Raw genomic sequence first — 21,430 nt, 5'->3', positions numbered from 1 at the left:
TTTTCTCATCTCTAAGGTCTTGACAGTGACCACACCTACTTGTTGCAGGTGGGGAAACCATGACCTAAAGCCTTGCTCAGCAAATGGTAGAGCTGAGAATAATAGTGGATGCCCGCTGATACTTTCACATTCTATGTTTAGCTCTTAAGCTCTTTACTGGTTTGAAATTGGTTTAGAAATCATAGAGTTGTCCAAACTTCATCGTCTAATTTTATAGCAAGTTGCCTTGTAAATGTATCTGGTGTGTAAAGTTTTTTTTATCACATTATTTATCACATCATGTAAGTCGTACCCCCTCAGTTTTAAATTTTTGTTAATATATATTTATTTTTGAGAAAGAGAGACAGAGAGAGAGAGAGAGAGTCAGAGCATGAGCAGGGATGGGGCAGAGAAAGAGGGAGACACAGAATCTGAAGCAGCTCCCGACTCTGAGCTGTCAGTACAGAGCCCAACATGGGGCTCGAACCCACGAACCAATGAGATCATGACCTGAGCCGAAGTTGGACGCTTAACGAACTGAGCCACCCAGGCTTCCCTGTATCTCTTCAGTTTTAGCGTGAAGTTTTTAAGAAGCAGAATATTTATGCCTCTAAATACTCTTGTTTTTATTTGTGTGCTTTTGTTTTGCGTTGATGCTTCTGTACTGTTATTTAGGCTATAGTTCATTTAGATTCTGAGGCATTCCTTTTCCAGGATTGTCTCTTCTCCTTTCCCCTGTCCGGTAACAATTAAATAAAATAATCATGTAGTTGCCACACTTCTAGGTGCAACTGGGCAGGTTTGCTGACCCAGGCCAGGGGCGGATGATCTCAGCCAGGCTCATTCTTGCATCTGTGATCTGCTGCTGGGTGCCTGGGGCTAGATGGTCCAGGATGGTCTCGGCTAGGATGAATCTGCTGTCTTACACACAGTCACTCATCTTCTGGGCAGCTAACACGGGCTGTTCGCAGGCTGGTGGCAGGGTTCAAGAGAGAGTGAAAGCACAGAAAGCTTTACAGTCTTAGGCTTAGAACTGACACATTGTCACTTCAACTTTGTCCTGTGGTTGAAAGACTGAAGTAATAAGGGCAGGCCACATTCAGGTGAGGACATAGCAAGAGGTATGGATACATGGAGAGGTGGAGAATTGGGGTCATTTTGAAAGTCAGTCTATAACACCCTGATGGATTACCCTGACTCAGCAAGTAGAAGTGCGTTTTTTTCTGGGAAAAAAGGAAATGAAGATTTTTTTGTGTGTTATGTGAGGTCACTTTACATCTGCTCATAAAGCCATATTGACAAAGTATTGGTGGGAAAAAAAATTCTGGTGGATTATACTGGAAACTATATCATTTGTTTTATATACACACACACACACACACACACACACACACACACACACATACTTTTTGATTTTTTAAATTTTATTTTAGAAAGACACACACACACACACACACACACACAGAGCATGAGTGGGATGGGGCAGAGAGAAAGGGAAACACAGGATCCCAAGTAGGCTCCAGGCCCTAAGCTCTGAGCTGTCAACAAAGAGCCCAACATGGGGCTCCACCTCATGAACCATGAGATCATGAGCTGAGCTGAAGTCGACACTCAACTGACTAAGCCACCCAGGCACCCCCCATATGTGTATATATATACATACATATACATATATATGTATATATATATACACACACACACACATACATACATGTATATATATGTACATAATATATGTCTATACATACATTATACATATATACATATACAATATATATGTATATATATACAATTTATTTATTTAAAAATTTTTGTTAATGTTTAGTTTTGAGTGAGAGAGAGGGAGACAGAGCACAAGAGAGGGGCAGAGAGAGAGGGAGACACAGAAACAGCTCTGAGCTGCAGGCTCTGAGCTGTCAGTATGGAGCCCAATGTGGGGCCTGAACTCGTTAACCATGAGATCATGACCTGAGCCAAAGCCGGATATTCAGCAAACTGAGCCACCCGGGCACCCCAATGTTCGTTATATTTTTTAAAAAACTTTGTATCTGTATATAGCCTATGTGTAGAACAATGTATTTTTCTTCCAGAATAATCAGTAGCTTACTCTTACAAGAATAGATCAGTTTTGGTTTTTTTATGAACTTTCAAATGATCCAGTATGTGTTCTTTTGTGTCTGGCTTCTTCCATTCAACAGCATGTGGCCAGTACCATTTCCTAATATTAGAAATTCTGGCTAGTGAAGTGATAATACCCATTGATGCTTTCATTTAAAATCTTGAAAATACTTTTTCCCCTACCTTCAACATGTTCTTCTTGGACTTTTCTGTCTACGTAGTATTTCCTACAGTTAGCATGGTCTCTAAAGTTGCTTTCAGTTCCACTATCAGAAAGGACTTGATTATTGTGATGTTTGTTTCTTAGTAGGAAGAAATGGGAAATAGGGATATGAGAATAATGTATGTATAAGTATGAAACTTAGAATCCCTTGTTCTTGCTATATGTTTGGGAAGTTATAGTAGAATATCAGTAGTTAGAAGTTAAGGCTAGAGCCCACCAGACCTGATAAATAAGTTCTTCAAAATACTCACAAATTTTTAAAATTCTTTTTTTTTTCTTTTGAGAGAGAAAAAGAGAGTGAGAGAGCGCATGTGCACATGCACATGCGGGAGGGACAGAGGGAGAGGGAGAAAGAATCTTAAGCAGGCTCCACACCCAGTGCAGAGCCTGACGTGGGGTGTGATCTCATGACTATGAGATCTTGACCTGAGCCGAAATCAAGAACCTGATGCTTAACCGAATGAGCCACCCAGGCGCCCCTAAAGTTCTTTTTATTTAGCCTGCCAGAAATTCATCACAACACTCGGCTGTATTTAGTGATTTAATCCCAGAAATTGTGGGGTACTTAATGTGATTCTGAATCAAGTTTTATGATAGTCACCGACTAGGAGGGAATTGATAGATGTGTTACTGATTGGAAGGGGTTATTCTGCCGTCCTAGGCATTTTCCTGGAACTCCTGCCACAGTTTATATTTTAAATAGGCACAGAGTTTTTAGGAAGAATTGAAACCATTTTGGTCTGGTCCTGAGCATCCTATTTCAGCATTTAAAAGTCAATTTGGGACCCATTCCTCTCCATTTGAGAGTCTTTCCCTAATGTGTCTTCTTACCGTGCTTATATCACTGGGATAGGATTCAAAAAGGAAATGTCTGTTTATTTTATTCACTTTTCTTCAGGAAAGACAGTGGTGAAGTGAGTCATTAGCACGTTGTATTTTCCAATAGCTCTTTGACCTTAATCTCTAGGGCTATAAAATCAATGGGAAGATGCCTGTTGCATCATGAGCGATGAGGAAAGCCCATGATGGATTCATGTTACGGTGAATGTTTCAAGGAGAAATTAATGTAGTGTCTGTAGACTAGAGTCAGAGATCCAAGACCCACAGAGATGTGTATGTGATTAGCATCTTGCATGTGTAGCACACATGTATCAAGAAATAAATACAAGCTGTTCTCTGGGCTCTGATAATTCTTTTATCATGTTACCCTGAAGACAGAAGAATTGGAAGGAAGGGAGTGCCCTCCCAGTGGTTTACCTCCTCTCAGTGAGTCTAGTGATCAAATCTATCTTGTGCTGGATTATCATTTACAAAGCGGGGGACAGTTGCAGGTCAGGAGGGAAGGGTATGGCGGCGGTGAGGCCTGGGTTGAAACAGACTAGCCGCAGAGAGCAACATTTCACAAAATGTGCTTCACGGACCGCCAGTTTGGAGGGATGTAAATAGACGGGGTGTGCAAAAAGGCTCCATGGCCGAAGGTGTAAAAAAACCCACCAAGTTAAAGAAAACCCAGAGTTTTTTCCAAAGGACTTCTTGGGGTTTGTAATGTGCTTGTGCCTGTACAATGTGCAGTGTTTCTCAAACATCTTTGGCCACAGGACCCTTTTATAGGCTCATAAAGCTTGTTTTACATAACGTACCTTGGATAAAATTGCTCTGGAACATTGACCTTCACACATTTTTTTGGTTCACTTATCTCCTAAAATAATTTGGAAAAAGTTATGTGGTCACACATTTTCAAGCTTACATCTACATTTTTTCCCATTAAAACTAAGTGGATGCAGTAGAATGATTTCTTGGGCATTTGTTTTAGATATGTGGTTTAAACATATTTTTTTAATGTTTGTTTATTTTTTGAGAGAGACGGAGAGAGAGACACCGAGCGCAAGCAGGGGAGTGGCAGAGAGAGGGGGATACACAGAATCTGAAGCAGGTTCCAGGCTCTGTGCTGACAGCTCATGAACCGTGAGATCATGACCTGAGCTGAAGTCGGACGCTTAACCGACTGAACCACCCAGGCGCCCCTGAACATAGTGTTATCAAAACTTTGGAGCTTCAGAGGTGCCTGGTGGCTCAGTTGGTTAAGCATCCCACTTCGGTTCAGGTCATGACCTCACGGTTCATGAGTTCAAGCCCCGTGTTGGGCTCTATGCTGACAGCTAAGGGCCTGGAGCCTGCCTCAGATTCTTTGTCTCCCTCTCTTTCTCTCTCTCTCTGCCCCTCCCCTGCTCATACTCTGTCTCTTTCTCAAAAATGAGTAAACTTAAAAAAAATTTCTTTTTTAAAACTTTGGAGCTTCAGAGTTGACTCATTCAACTTATGAATAATGTTGCCGTCTAACCTAATTGGTGAAAGTTGGGCCCTCTTGAGCAAACCATACTTTATCGCTTTTCCTGTGACTCGTCCTCAGGAGGGATATATTTGTGAAATGTTCAAATGTTTGGTGTCTTTGAGAATTTTCCATCGTGTAGGGCAGTGTACTTAGAAAGCATAGAAAGATTCCAGATGAGCAAGAGATACGCCTTGACTTTGTAAAGAAGACAAAGGCACTGAGTGAAGGAAGGATAGGAAAAGAGACTGGGCATGTGTGTTCTTAATCACTTTGAGAGAAGAAAATGTATGAAGGCTCAAGATCTAGAAACCGATCCCTTTAAATAAAAGGATCCAAGCCTGTGTGTACCTGTGATATATTGTCACATGCCTTTAGGGATATGTGTACCCCCAGTGAACCTGCTTCTGTGGGAGTTTAAGGATACATATGTCCTCTTAGAGGATGCATTCTGTATCTAACGCATGCAAAATAGCCAAATGGTCTGTGTGGCAAGGGAAGTATTTATTTACCTTGAGAGGAATTTTTTTCTGCTTTCAATTGGAAGTTATATTGCCAACTTATATGCTGGAATTTCTTTCCATCAGCAAAACCTGAATATACACAGCAGAATCTGTAGAAGGCTTCATATTTTCACACAATGTGAAGATCTTCATGCCCTTTTCTCACCTTGGACTTAATTCCTTTCGGTTATTAGACATGCCTCATTTCCTGTATAAACTTGCGTCACTAAAAAGGCAGTAAATTATTACTTTGTTAAACATACATACTTTCCTTTAGGAGAATGGATACATAAAAGTGTGTTTATTTCCCATAAGGACACTTATGCTATTCATAATATATTATGCATTAACTGTCATTATTTATTCCTTGGTATTTTCAGTCCTGGCAGATTGTTTTAAAGTCTGAATATTTAAGCTAAAAGTAACCTTGGGAATTATCTGGCTCAGCCCTTTTGTGTTATAGGAAAGGAACGTGAGATCAAGAGAAACAAAATGGCTTGCTCTAGGTAACATAATTTAGCATCCTCATTACAGTAAAACTAGGTATTAATGGGATATGCCTCTGATTAGATTGTTAACCCTTCATGTATTTTAATTAACCCTTTAAAAAAATAAGATCTTAGACAAAATTATGCTTATAAAATGCGAATGACTGTTGTGTTGCTCACCATCCAGAATTGTCATGAAGTTCCCATGAGAGGAGGTGAGTAATACAAATGTAAAGGCACGTGAGGATCCTTGTGTCATGGTACTAGAAGATTGTATCATTGCCTACTACTCAAATACAAAAGCTGTGTTATATGAGGTTGTTTAAAGGGTCTCTCATTAAGCATATTTTCCAACTACTCTGTATTTTTCTGCTCTCTGGCTAATAGATGCCTTCAATTTCAGTTGTATTGGGTTGAACCATGTGACATTGCTAATATTCAACCATTTTAGACTTACAAGAAGACCAGTTTTGTATTACTGAATTTGTTATGGCTAGAAGCCATGGTAGGCTATTGTGGGCAGAGACCCTCTATAAATGTTTCAAGCTAGTTTCCTCTGTGTTACCTGTATCCCTATGGATTTTTGCCTACTGGAAAGTTGCTCATGAGGCTGTATGAGTTTCTCCTCTTGTTTCTGCCTCTGTCAACTTCTTAGACTTAACCAAGCAGCTCAGATTGGGAGGTATGAAGATTGGCTGTATAAGAGGACCAACTCCCTTCAGCCATTCCCTTGGATCTTTACTCTTTAACTCTGAAAACTGTGAGGTCTCCGGTGGTTATACCATTCCTTGAAAGGATAGATTTCCATAGTTGGCCAGAAAAAAATCAGTGCTGTACAGAGGGAGAACAATGAACAAATTCATTTGTTGATCTGTTTGTTTAAAAACTAAAATACTTTCAATTTAATCAAAATGCATTAAGGGAAATTGGCTGACCCTTATAAAATATTATACTTCTGATCTGAAACAGTTATGTTTGTCAGATATAAGTTATTTATGAAAATGATAATCAAGTTAGAAACTTTTATTTGATTTAAAAAATAGCCATAGGAATTGAAGTCTAAATAGAATTAAAATTCATAATTTGCCCATCATGTTTCATATAATTGTTAAACTTTTGCCTGATAATATCTTCTCTTAGTGTACTCCTTAAACTTCTCATGTCCAGATATAACATGTTCAGTTAAATACGTTCTTAAAGCATTTGTGATTTTTATCAGTTTATTTAGAAAGATCTTAAAGAGCTTGGCTACCTGAGAAAGTCTTTTGGATCATTAATTGTTCATATTTCATATTAATTTCTGAGGTTCTAAATTAAAAAGTATGGGAGTTTTGATTTTTTACCTTTTTGTTTTTGTTTTTTAAGTACAGAGAATATAAACTAGCACCTAGTAAGTCTTCTCGGGAGCAAAGCAGGGGACGGAAGAAGGAAGTAGCAAAAAAAATTTTTTGATCTAAGTTTAGGTGTAAAATTTTGTATATTAGGAATTAACACTTTATGAATGGAATGCTTTTGAAGGTTTCATTTGTGAGTAAGTTGTTGAAACCTGCAATATGATTTGTCACAGAAATAAAAGGTCAGGATTCAAAACTTTAAAACATTTTCTCGACAAGCATCCTCTTATTATAGAAGCTCAGTACTTGAAGCAAATGAAAGACAACTGCCTTGCTTAAAACAGGTGTACCAGGTACCCAGGGCTCTGGGACCAGCTCAGCAGATGACAGTGAAGTCTAATGAATCTTGTCAGAGACCTGGTCAGACCCAGTAGTGCTAGAATGGTAGCCTTCTAGGTCACAAACCACACAGTCCCCAGCTCAGGGATTTGGGGGACCCTGTCTCTTGTGCTTTTAGCTAAGCCATAGCAGTCTCCACGACAGTGGGAGATTGTCAGATGGGGAAGATACGGATACTGAGTCAAGTGAATGAAAACTTTCAGGTCTTCTGTGTAGCCAGCACCTACTTTCACTCCCTCATTCCTCAGCCTCCCTTGAAAATGGTCCCTTCTGTACTTACAAACTAAGATTTTCACCATCTCTGTGTGAATTTCTCAGCGAGGGCATTGTGGACCTTTTTGACTGAACAATTCTTCGTCAAGGGGGACTGACCACGCTTTTAGAATGCTGAGCTCCCTAGTACCTACCCACCGTGTGTTCTCCAGTTCTTGTAACAACCCAGAATGTCCTGCAGGTGAGCACACACCCTTCCCACTTGGGAATCACCAGCCCCTCTCCCTGACTACTAAGGAGGAAGTAGTCTTACCTACAACATTCCATAGATAATTGCTTTTTAATGTTTTTTTTTTTAATTTATTTTTGAGGCAGAGACAGAGCATGAGTGGGGAAGGGACAGAGAAGGAGGCACAGAATCTGAAGCAGGCTCCAGGCTCTGAGCTGTCAGCACAGAGCCTGAAGTGGGGCTCGAACCCATAAACTGTGAGATCATGACCTGAATTGAAGTCGGGTGCTTGACTGACTGAGCCACCCAGGCACCCCCATAGATATTTGCATTTTAGAGGAGAATGTTTTTATATCCAAATGACCAATAAATATATTGCAAGTACAAATTAAAACCACAGTGAAACAACACTACACTCCCACCAGAATAACTAAAGTGGAAAAGACTGGCAGTAATTTGGTGAGGATGTGGAGCAGTGGGTTCTGGGCTGGACATGGGCATAACCACTTTGGACAACACCATGATTATTTATTAAAGTAAACATGAGTCTTCTCTAATGAACCAGAAACTCCTAGAAATAAATCTGAGAGTAATGAGTACCTTGGCCTACCAAAAGACATCTATTATATAAGACTGCGCACACACACACACACACACACACAGAATGTTCACAGGAGCATTGTTACTGATAGCCAAAAATTGGAAATAACCCAAATGTCAATCAATAGTTGAATGGAAAAATTAATTTTGATACCCTCACACAATAAAAATATAACATCAGTAAAAGAGTGAATTCTCGGGGCGCCTGGGTGGCTCCATCGGTTAAGCGTCCGACTTCAGCTCAGGTCATGATCTCACAGTCTGTGAGTTCGAGCCCCGTGTCGGGCTTTGTGCTGACAGCTCAGAGCCTGGAGCCTGCTTCGGATTCTGTGTCTCCCTCTCTCTCTGACCCTCCCCCATTCATGCTCTGTCTCTCTCTGTCTCAAAAATAAATAAACATAAAAAAAAAAAAGAATGAATTCTCACAGGCATTAAAATGAATAAAAGTCAAGCAAAAGAACATACACAATAGGATTCCCTTATATGCAGTAGAAGAACAGGCCACACTAATGGATAATAGTACTCACCTGTGGGGGCAGAGATGTTAACTGGGAAGAGGCAGTGGAGGAGCTTTCTGAGGTGATGGAAATGTTCTAAATCACAGTCTGTATGGTGGTTATTCAGTATGTACGTGTGCACATGTGAATATATGTATGCATACGTATATGTAAAAGTTCATGTAGCTGTATATTTAAGGTATATTTTGCTGTGTGTAAATTAAAAAAGAACCTGGGGCTTTAATCTATATTTTATGGTATTTTGGAGAATAGGTTAAAAAATAAATTGAGGCAGTTAATGGAAGCAGGAGTTTCTTTGGAAGCCAAGAGAGTGTGTCATGAAGAAAGTTGCATGCTTCTGGGGGGGCCAAACTTAGAGGAGGTGGTGTTTCTGGTGCTTTTGGCATGAGCTGATAAGGATCAAGACAGTAGGAAATGCATGATTCCCCTTCTTTATGACATTTTCCTATTCCTGTCTGTAGCCATAGTGGGTTTTTTGAAGTCTTAATTCCTGACCTCCATCCCCATGGCATCATTGTTGAGGGCAGTGGGCAATGTTGAGGAGAGTCGAAGAGAGGACATTGGAAGTGGGCACAAGGAAGTTATTGGACATCAGGTATTTATCCATTGAAAGACAAAACCTCCACCTTAATCTGGCAGCCAGCAGTGAGGCTGGTACACCACTTCTTAGAAAACTCCAGTCACAGGGAGGTTTGGCATTCCAGGAGGTGAACAGGGAATGTGTAGTGGTACATCCAGTGAATAGAAGTGCAGGCCATTCAGGGAAAGAGGAAGGCTAATAAATCACTCCCTAGTGGGGACATGAAGGAAAACAGAAGAGTACAGATTGTGTCTAGCCTTTTTGACCACGATTGGCTGATTCTTCAAGTTTGAGGTTTAAGTTGGGACATGTGATAAGGGCTTTAGTTGTACCATGTAGCCCCAACTGGACTTGGCATTCTTCCTGGTCCTTCATGGTGGTTTTCTTAAGGAGAATGAGTGATCCTGGAAATCTTTTCAGTTACATGCCGTGCATAACTGTGTGTTACAGCACAATGTACACTCTGGCAAAGAATCAGATGATCAGGTGCTAGACCATCTGTTGTGCCAGGTGTAATCTAGCTGTGCCAGTTTTCAGCTGGACCCAAGTTAGAATGCTGTAGAGTTTCTACAACAGATAGAATGGTAACTTGTCATTTGGGTGTCATTGAAAATGTATTTTATCACTGAAATGAAAAACTGCAGGTGTCTGATAAAATAAGTCCATTATAGATATCAATGGCTACTTAGAATATGAAATATAAGCAAATAATCATTTACTGAGGTCTCTACTTGCCTTTTTATGTGGCAATTCTGCTAGTAATATTTTTCTGCCAATCGTGTAATTTTAATTTAGAAAATTAATTGTATAGTTGTTAATAAAAGTTTTATTAGAACTGATGATTGAAGGAAGCTAACATGATTGGAAATAGAAATGCTAATAACCATATCCATTAATGTTAAGCTTCGTAAGCCATCCTGAATAAAAATATAAATGACTACTCATTCTTCACTTTTAACTTGTCCTATTCCGTTTTTTATTTTTAATTAATTACCTTTGCAAATGACACTATAATCTTTTTTTTTTTTTTTTTTAAAGCACCACGTTTTTATCTCTCCTCTTGCAAATTCTTTGGATTTCCCTTTGGATCACTGTCATAGCCTGTTTAGGCTGCCTTAACAATACCACCGCCTGGGTAGCTCATAAGCCACAGGTCTGGAGACTCCTGGGAAGTCCAAGATCAAGGTGCCAGCATGATCACCTTCGCTGAGGGCCCTCTTCTGGTTTCAAACTTCTCTGTTGTGTCCTCAAATGATGGACGGGGCTAAGGATCTTCCTCATGATTTAAGCAAATCCCCACCTCCCGCCACCCCCGCCATACCATTACCTTTGGAGGTTAGGATTTCAGCACCTGAATTTGGAGGAGACGCAAACATTCAGACCATAGAAATCACCATATGTGGCTGACCTCAAGTCTGTTTCTAGCCGTGGCGTCTTTTTAGTTTATTCCTGAATATGCCACTGCTGCTGAATTTTATGTTTGAGTATCCTCATGTGACCTTCAAATATAAAACTAATCTCTTCATCTGCCTCTTTTTTCCTCAGAACTTTCCACAAAACCAACAATGTCTTTTCCTCTTCTCTCAGATTAGATGCCTCCCAGGCATTTTTGTCTCCTTTCTGTTCCTTTCCAGTGTTGTGCTGGCCAAACTCTATGCACTGCCCATTGTTCTTTTCAAAAGAAACATTCCTTCCTTCCTGATTATTCTCACCGTCCCCAACCTGGCTTGTCACATCTCATACTTGGTTACTCCTTCAGTCCTCAGCTTCTGCTCTCCTCTCATCAAGCCGTGTGTTGGCCAGATGAATTTCCCTGGAGCCTGGCTTTGGTTATATCTTCCTCATGCTCAGAAACCTTCAGGATTGCTCCCTGTTCTCAGTAAAAGTGAATCCAAACTTAGCCTGGCTTTAACAAGCTCCCTTTCCAACTGTTTACCTACTGAAACTACTTTTCTAGCCAACAGTTTGACTAAGGGTTTCCTGATTCCCCTTCCCTTCTGCAGTCTCTGTGCCCACGCTCTGGGGTCACTCTTGTAGGTCCCTCATCCCTTCCTCCCCATCCATCTACCTATCCCCACCTTTGATGCCTGATGAAGTCTTGACCATCCCCCCCCTCCCCCCGCCCCGCCCCGCCCCAGGGCTCTAATCTCCCCTTCCTCCAATTAACTCCCCTGGGACTTGCTGTCTACACAGGCACTTTCATAATTTGACTTCTTCAAGTTGATGACCTTTCTTCTAATTGTGATAAGTTCAACTGCTTTCCCTTTCTTTAATTTGTAGGTAGTTGTATGTCCAGCTAGACTGCAGGTGTCTACAGGGTAAGAGTCTTTGCCTTACCTGTATGATGTCTAAGACCTAATATCCACTCAAGTGCAGACTCTGTGAAGGCAGGAATCTCGTCAGTTTTGCCCACTGACCAATCTCTAATATTGAGAAAAGAACCAGGGGAAGGGTAGGTGCATACTAAATAGTTGTTAGATAAGTTGGAGGTGTTCAGTGAATGTTTGATTTGATTTTAGGTTACTCGCACCAGTTGTGTTGAAAGCTAACATCTATTTACTCGAAGAGACAATTGTAGTGAAAATAAAGTGCATGCTCTTTACAGCCAGGATCTGTTCAACTGGGCTTGACGACTCCTTCTAAAAGGCTTGTGTTTTCCTGCAGATATTAATGAATGCCAGCTACAGGGCGTGTGCCCTAATGGTGAGTGTTTGAATACCATGGGCAGCTATAGATGTACCTGCAAAATGGGATTTGGCCCGGATCCTACCTTTTCAAGTTGTGTTCGTAAGTAATGATCACTTTTTATTCCTATTTTGGATCTTTTTTTTTTTTTTTAAGGAGGGGGGCTATCCAGAAGAAGATAAATATACTCAGTGGTCAGCTGAATATTGTAAACATGCAGGAAAATCTCATTAAAAATGACAGTGAGGAGGAGGCGGATCTGATATGCTAACATCTATGTTTTAGAACTTTCTCCAAAATAAATTTTTATTGCAATCAGGAAAATATAACAGCTAAAAATCAATGTAGAGGACAAGCACACTGAGAAAACAAACTTTGATGAACCAATTATTTAAAATTTTCATACCTGAAAGATGAAAACAATTTTGTCCTTCATGAGCATTTTCAGCATTATTTAGACTGTGTTAAACTTTGTCCCAGCTTCTGTCTTTAATTAATCCAAATTCTGAGTCACTGGTGTTGGATTTAATGAGGTTTCACCGTATTTGCTTCATTGGAAGAGTCTGGGAAATAGTTATGAAGGCCCTGCATTTCAGATTTTCTATTCAGTTCCTATTTCAAAGATTCTTCTCTGTTGTCCTCAAAAACCACCAAAATGTGTCCCCAGAGTTAGACTGTTTGCCTTCCAAATGTTGTCTCTAAGCTTCTCTCTTGTGCCTGGCAAGGATAAAAATTACTCATTAAACCACATGTTCCAATATTGATAGAGAAAATATAGTTTTTCCAAAGAAACTCTCTTACCACAAAACCTAATCCAATGTAATCACTACAGATCACCTTATGCATTTAGGATGGATGCATTTACATATAAAGTTCTCAAGTGCAAATTTTTTAAGGTTATCTTACTTTTTTGTTTTTAAGGTAACCTTACTTTTTAAAGAACTAATGTCCCTTATTACAAAGTAGGTGAATACTGCAGATTTTTTAAAAGCTGTATCCAATTAAAGTTTAAGCATTTTATTTGTTTATTTATTTAGTTAGTTATGAGCAAGACACTATGGGTGGGGGACAGGTGCAGAAGGAGAGAGAGAGAGAGGGAGGGAGGGAGAAAGAAAGAAAGAGAGAAAGAGAAAGCAAAAAAGAAAGGAAGGAAGGAAGGAAAGAAGAAAGGAAGAAGAAAGAAAATCCCAAGCAGGCTCTGCACTGAGCCGGGGCTTGATCCCATGACCCTGGGTCATGACCTGAGCTGAAATCAAGAGTCAGACACTCAACTGACTGAGCCACCCAAGTGTCCCCGAAGTTTAAACATTTTAAATTACTGCATGGCAGAAAATAGGATAATTTTAAGAGCATTCTGTATTTCTGTCCTGCTAGGTTTTTGTTGTTATTACCTGTTTTTTAATGTGGCTTTTGTGTATGTTAAGCTGCATCCTTCTGACCTCCACTGTTAACTTGGAATTTGGTCAAGACATGTTCTTGATGGACAGTATCATCTGTTCTTTTTAATTGTGCACCTCTCCCTGAGACACATAGATATGATGAAATATGGGCAAATGTAGTAAAGTAAAAATGACAGTCTTATTCATTACTTTCAGATTTCTGAGAGTTCATTGAGTCTTCTGGATAATTGTTACTAATCACTACTATTTTCTTTTAAAAAGTGTCAAATGCAGATTAGGAAATTTCACACGTAAGTTCCTTCTTCTGTATTCTTTCACAGACAGTTGTGATCACGAAGCAGACACTTAATTACAGGGCTTTTTTGGTGAGTGGTAAAATTAGACTGTAAGATGATGTTTCATACAAGGTACATTTGAAAACTAATGCAGGGATCTGGAAATTTCAGGCCAAAACTCACATTGTTGACAATATCCAGATAATTTAGGGATCATTTCTGGCTGATTTGAATTACATGAGTAAATATTTTAAATAGTTTCATAATTTTAAGTGTAAAAGATTTTACAGAGTTTGGATATAGAATTTGCTTTGAATGTTTGTTTTTTTTTTCCTCTTAATTTAACTTGTAGTCTGGTTAAAATTACCAGACTGAAGATTGAAGATTAGGTGAAGTTGGAAAACTGGTCGCAAAGTGTTTTATTAAATTTTGACTAGATCTGATGTCTAGAGTTAAGGGCAGATGTCCAGGTTTTAATAAGATTGTAGAAATCTGCCAATGAGATTTTTGAAACACTTACACATTTCCTTAGCATTTATTTTCCCTGTCATTGCCCCAATAATACTGAACTTATTAAACAACCATCCATTCTTATTTGAAAAATAAATAATTCAATTTTATGGTTCAGCTACAACAGCTGAAATGATAAGTATTAAGAGAGGTTTGTTGCTGGTTAAATGCTCCAGTTTAGAGTTTGAAGTTAAAACCTGGGCTCTACACCAGCATTGAACGGGCAGATTTATTTCCCTATTCTCTGGATTTACCACATGTAACCTCACAGATGTGTGGGGTTCCTCAGGATTTGTGACTTGGGTCAGTCCAGCCTGATTGGTTTGTGAACTGTATTTTGAAGAAATCGGTGGGGGAAGTCTGAAGACCGTTGAAAAGAATCAGGAAAGAAGGTGATGTTTACAGTGTAAGGGGAAAAATATTGAGGAGATGGTGGTGCCCTTAATAGTAATGGGGAGATAGCAGGAAGAGACTGGGGCTCACACGTATGTTTACACGCACACACACATATACACGCACACACCAGACACACAAAGGCACCGAGCAAAGCTGTTGCTTGATGTTTGGAATGTACGTTTTTGAGAGGTATTATAAAAACAGCTGTGGATAGAGCAGGCCAAGCACAAGGAAGAGATTGACCACATTTGCTCAGGCAGCGTGAACTTTGGGCCTATCCAGGCTGTCAAAGCTGTGGCTGACTCTGTGAGCGCAAAGGAAGGCACTTGGCCATGGCCAGGGTTTGTCCCCCCTGTTCTCCAATACACTGAAGTGAACACCCACAGATTTCCTTGATTCTGGCCTAAGGTTGCAACTGTCTCGCTTTTCCTCCTTGCCTGCTCTCTGTCCTTGCCTTAGCAAAGCTCACAGAAGGAGAGCCAGTGGGCCTGGCTTCTGCTGCCTCAGACCTCTGTGTCTGTGCCTTAGGCTGCTACAGCAGCATTCTTCGGACCTCCTCCTCTCTAGGGATGGGGAAAGGTGAAATTTCAGGATTTGTCAGAGCAAATCCAAGAAAAGTATAATAACCTTTGAAGTATAATAAGCTTCCTGACTTGCTCAGCTGCACTTTTCTTGGGAATTCAGGAGCTGCGGGATGAGAGCTGTGGTGGGTATGCCCCATAGGTTTAATAGAAAAATGCCCAGATGAAAGAACTCTGAGCCCGGATATTTGCTGTTTGATAGTATTTTTGCCCCATGGCCTTGATGCCAGTACACAGAAACGGAGGGTTGGAGAGAGATGCTCAGATGAAGCCACATTCCTTCTAAAAGCTGGTCATGTTTATGCCCATGATATCTTTTTGCTTCCCCAACATCTTAATGAGGGATGTATTATTCTCATTTTACATATTAGGTAATTGAAGCCACGAGAGTTTATGTAACTTCTGAAGATCCTACAGCTAGTAAGGGACTCTTGAGATTTAACACTGGGTTTTGGGCCTCTAAGCACCCAAACCTAGTTCTAGATCAGGGGTGGGCAAGCCATAGCCCATGGGCCAAATGTATTCCACTGTTTGTTTTGGTAATTAAAGTTTTATTGGAACACAGCCATGCCCATTCATTTACATACTGTCTAATGTTGCTTTCATGTGGTGATGGCAGAGTTGGGAAGTTGGAGCAGAGCCAGTAGGGCCCACAGGGTCGAAAGTGTTTATTATTTTGCCTTTTACACAAGGAGTTTGCTTATTCTTGGGCTGCATCAACACTGTCTAAGAGGACTTTCTGTGATGATGGGGAATGTTCTGTATCTGTGCCGTCTGGTATAGCAGATGCTAGTCACACGTGGCCAGTGTGACCGAAGAATTAAATTTTAAATTATAATTCATTTACATTTTATTGAAGTAGTGAGGCATTAATGTCTCAGACTGCATAGTTCTAGATCATTGTTTTACACAGCTGATTGAGTAAATGACTGCTAGATCCCCTCCTTTCCCCCTGAAATGTCCTTTCCTTCCTGACTTAGTGGTTTTGGCCACGTGGCATTATTTTCCAGGCAGTCGGGCTGGGAGCTTCTCTGCCAGTTTTGACTCTGTCCTCTCCTTTGGTCTCTAAGAAAGTTGTTAATCTTTGTAATCTGTCTTTTCTTTTTTTAAGTTTATTTATTTATTTTGAGAGAGAGAGTAAGGGAGAGAGAGAGCACGCAGGGAAGGGACAGAGAGAAAGGGAAAAAGAAAATTCTTATACAGGCTCCGTGCTGTCAGTGCAGAGCCCAGTGGAGGGCTCAACCCTGTGATCTGTGAGATCATGACCTGAGCCAAAAACAAGAGTCGGACACTTCAACTGAGCCACCCAGGTGCCCCTGTCTTTTCTTTCCATCTCTTCTGTGGCCGTCCTAGCTCAGGTCTGTCCCTTCCCTCACTTAGTGATCTCATACCACTGTGTCCTGGGGGTTAGACAAACATGTCTGTGCAAAGTGTTTGCCCCCACATGATAACAGTAACAACAAAAACCAAAAACCAGAGCAGTAATGTCAGCATCTTTATTGTGCACTTAATAAGTGCCAGGCGCTGTAATGAACACTTGATACGGATTATAATACTATGATAGATAAAATACTTACCAGACGTCCGTGAGGTTTGTGTCACTATTCTGTTTTAGAAATAAAGAAATGGAGGCTCGGAGGGGTTAAGGATCTTGAGAAAAGTCACACAACCTTTAAGTGGTAGAGCCCACACTGGAAACTGGATCTTACTCCACAGGCCGAGCCTCTAATCAGGCAGAAGAAACCAGTCTGAATTGACAGGAGCAAGTCCTTTATTTAAGGAGAGCTGTTATTTAGTCTCACTTGCCACACTGTAGAATAGATGCTGTAACTCTGCCCTGTCTCTGGAATCATGGTTTCTTTTATTTTGGTTCTCCCAGAATTTAATAGCACATTTTCCCACAAGGGTGCCCAGTGGTTCTTATTTCAGCAAATTCATCTCTCAGACTCCTCATGACACTTTACCTGCCTCTCAGCCCTCGTCCTCTGTAGGGTTTTAAGCTTTAACGGGATGAAACTCTAACGTGAAATTTCATCCAAGAGACGAATGAGGATATCAGGGGTGTTGGGGGAGAGGGGGACAACCAATATACATGCCATCTTTCCGAGTCTTTTATATTTTTCAGCTTCCTCTAAGTGGCAGATTAGTTTATATCTGCTTTAGGATACTTACCATTCATCTGTGGAAGCATGTCTTTGAAAGTAGGATCAGAATTTATCGTATAGCCCTGTAATTAAGTTGCTTGGTATGCCACTGGGGAATCCAAGTGAGAGAACCGTACCATCTTTCTGTCATAGTGTGTTGTGTGACTTTCACCATCAGCACTGGCTGTTTGGTGATGGTTGGTGACTAAGGTATGGGGCTGTATGTGTATATTACTTTTGAAGATTTCTAGATCTCTAGCTAAGAAAAAAAAGATACATATTCCTGACTGATTGATGTGGCATTTCCAGTAGGTTTTACATGCCTGAAGGGTTTCCATCTATTTGGAGTACCTGAGTTTTTCCACCTTTATCTTAGCAACCCATCTTGGAAAAATATAACCTGCAAAAACCACTGTTGGAGCGTGTCTGCGTTTTGGAACCTGTCGGCATGTCTGTTACTGCTACTCCGTACCCGTTCCCATACCCGTTTCCACTTATTCTTTAGAAATCTTTGGGCATTACTGATTTATTTTAGTGTAGCCTAAAACTTTATGACTCGAGAATATATGATCACGTGTACCATATATTAAAATAAATGTAGTATGTAATGAATTCTCCTTTATGATTAGTCTTCCAATCTGTAATGAAAGGGACTCAGCTTCGTAATTCAGAGCACACTGTCTATGGATTAATGCTGTCACGTAGACTAGAATGTGAAAATGCTAGCGATCTAACAAAATAAGTGGAATTGCCATATGAGAGATTGGAAATGATAAAAGAATGACAGGTAATCTAGGTGTTAAAATAGGAGTGGTTTGAAAAGGCATACTCTGTTAGAAATCTGAGGCATAAATGAACACTTTTTGGTCCATATAGTTGAAAATCAAAGAAAATTTGAATCATGGGAGCCTCAGTAAAATTGATGTATGGAAGCTGGGCCGTTTCTTGGTTTTCTTCCAGCTCTGAAGGAATAATTTTTTTTCATTAGTTTCTTATTCTTATATGTAGTTGGGATGAGCCAGAATGTCTAGTTAGAACATGGTCTGCACACCCATGCTCACTGACAATTGCTGCGATGACCATAAGCCAGTGATTTCTCTTACTTCCCTAACAACCCCCACTTGAAATGCTTTGGAAGCTGTCTGATGGGAGGACAAAAGTCTATGGATGATTTTTGGTGTGAAATGTTTAGAAAGAATTAGTTCACTGGACTTCTGTCTTTATACTCCAGATGATAAAATGCCTAAAGTTTGTGTGGTGTGTGTGTGTGTGTGTGTGTGTGTGTGTGTGTGTGTGTAGTACAAGAGACCTCAACAACTATCAACTCACTTTGCTTAACAATGTCTTACAATTCATAGTCATGCACACCTAATCTCTAAAAAACTAAATTGTTGATGTGGAGTTTTACTTTAATTTGGCGGACAGGCATGGTAGTAGGTTCCTTCAGAGTAGAGTCCCTGGGGGACACCTGGGGGGCTTAGTCGGTTAAACATCTCACTTTTGATTTCAGCTCAGGTCATGATCTCATGGTTGTGAGATCAAGTCCCACGTCAGGCTCCATGCTGATAGTGGAGCCTGCTTGGGATTCTCTCTCTCCCTCTGCCTCGCCTCCCCCACTCTCTCTGAAAATAAATTTCTCTAAAAAAGACATCCAGATGGCCAACAGGCACATGAAAAGTTGCTCAGTGTCACTCCTCATCAGGAAATACATATCAAAACCAGCCTGAGATATCACCTCATGCCAGTTAGAGTGGCTAAAAAGAACAAATTAGGAGACTATAGATGGTGGAGAGGATGTGGAGAAACCGGAACCCTCTTGCACTGTTGGTGGGAATGCAAACTGGTGCAGCCTCTCTGGAAAACAGTGTGGAGGTTCTCAAAAAATTAAAAATACATCTACTCTGAACCCAGCAATAGCACTGCTAGGAATTTACCCAAGGGATACAGGAGTGCTGATGCATAGGGGCACTTGTACCCCAATGTTTATAGCCACACTTTCAACAATAGCCAAATTGTGCGAAGAGTCTAAATGTCCATCAACTGACAAATGGATAAAGAAATTGTGGTTTATATACACAATAGAATACTACTTGGCAATGAGAAAGAATGAAATAAGGCCTTTTGTTGCAGTGTGGATGGAACCGGAGAGTGTTATGCTAAGTGAAATAAGTCATACAGAGAAATATACCATATGTTTTCACTCTTATGTGGATCCTGAGAAAACTTAACAGAAGACCATGGGAGGGGGGGAGGGGGAAAAAAGTTACAGAGAGGGAAGGAGGCAAACCATAAGAGGCTTAAAAAGCAGACTAAACTGAGGGTTGATGGAGGGTGGGAGGGAGGGGAAAGTGGGTGATGGGCATTGAGGAGGGCACCTGTTGGGATGAGCACTGGGTGTTGTATGGAAACCAATTTGACAATAAAATTTCATATTAAAAAGAAAAACAAATAAACATTAAAAAAAAGTAAAGTCCTTGGAGACTTTAGGGGAGACCCTTTGAGGGTAACAAGGATGGCACCTAATCTGGTATTAACTACCCCAGAGGTGCGGGTGAGGTGGATACAAAGAAGTGAGTGTGGAGAAGTAAGTGGAAGGGAGTCCATGTCACCATTAGCCAGCGTCATGGATTTGAGGAAACTCTCTGCCGTGTTCTGAATGGCCCTTGTTCCCAGGATCTAGAACTAACATTAACGCAATTAGTATTATAAGTAAGCCCTACCATGTGTAAACTAGGCTCCTGTGAGACGGCCTGACATTGTTTCTCTGAAAACATGTGTTGTAACTTTGAAATAATTTGGAGAGGAATTTTTTTAGTAGCATCTCTTAGGAACTGATTATACTAGAACTATGACCTATAGGTGTATACATACACACACACACATGATACATTGGTGATGTTCAGTCATTCTAGGGATTTATTATCCTTTTGGGGATGATAACCATACTTAAATTGCCTTTTATTTTGCTCTGTGATCTTTTATCAGTCTTGCACAGACTCCAGAAAGTAAGTAGGAGAAGGGAGAGGAAAAGACTCATAGTTCTCCCTCTTAGCACTTTTTTAGTAACCTGGACAAAACTGGCCTTACTAGACTAAATTACTGTGTTAAGTTCTGAAGCTTCAGGAAGGTCTCCTCTGCTCCCCTCAGTCACCTGTTCCCATATTCCAATTCTCCAGTATTGCTATTTTTAAGTATCTTTACTTTGTTCATATTCTACCACTAAGCAATGTACAATTGCCCTTGAGAGAATGGAGATACCTACTTTTATTTTCAAAAGAGTGGCTGACATGTGCCTTGTGTCTACTCTGTACTAAAGGTTTATTAGCATGTGATATTTCTAATCTGCACACTGAGCCTATCATCTATAAGTGAGGGTTATTGAAGCTCACCAGTGGATTAGGGTTCTTTCCAGAGAAACAGAACCAATAGGGCTGTGTGTGTGTGTGTGTGTGTGTGTGTGTGTGTGTGTGTATGCATGTGTGTGTATAAAGAGAGCGATTTCAGAGGAATTGTTTCACATGATTTTGGAGACCAGCAAGTCTAAAATCTTCAGGGTAGGCTGGTAGACTGGAGACTAAGGGAAGAGTTAGTGTTATAGCTTGATTCTGAAGATAGTCGCTGGCAAAATTCCTTCGTCTGGAGAGTTCAGTCTTTTTCCTCTTCAGACCTTCACCTGTTAGGATGAGGCCAACCACATTCTGGAGATAATCTGTTTTACTCAAAGTCTACTGACATAACTGTTAGTCTCATGTAAAACATACCTTCCCAGCAACTTTCAGACCTGTGTTTTGACTGAATACCTGCCTGCTGTGGCCTAGCTGAGCCAAAAGATCCGATTAACCATCACAACCCCAGTGACTTCTATAGGTTGTATTCCTGGCAAGAGATGCCATGAGAATCCAGGTCTGTCTGGCTCTAAAAACCTT

At 40.5% G+C, this 21,430-nt stretch overlaps 1 protein-coding gene across 9 annotated transcripts in view; it reads left to right on the top strand.

The window, feature by feature from the left end:
• Nucleotides 1-21,430, top strand: part of LTBP1 (latent transforming growth factor beta binding protein 1) — a 397,389-nt gene that overhangs the window by 242,515 nt on the left and 133,444 nt on the right. For all 9 annotated transcript variants that reach the window (XM_027033528.2, XM_027033527.2, XM_027033526.2 and 6 more), the window contains one exon: nt 12,178-12,300. In XM_027033528.2, the coding sequence (XP_026889329.2) occupies nt 12,178-12,300 (123 nt within the window). The remainder of the gene's footprint in view (nt 1-12,177; nt 12,301-21,430) is intronic.

The sequence above is a fragment of the Acinonyx jubatus genome, chromosome A3 (assembly GCF_027475565.1).
Source record: "Acinonyx jubatus isolate Ajub_Pintada_27869175 chromosome A3, VMU_Ajub_asm_v1.0, whole genome shotgun sequence".
In the NCBI taxonomy this organism is placed as follows: domain Eukaryota; kingdom Metazoa; phylum Chordata; class Mammalia; order Carnivora; family Felidae; genus Acinonyx; species Acinonyx jubatus.
Note: the sequence above shows the minus strand (reverse complement) of the source record. Positions and strands in the feature narration are given on the sequence as shown.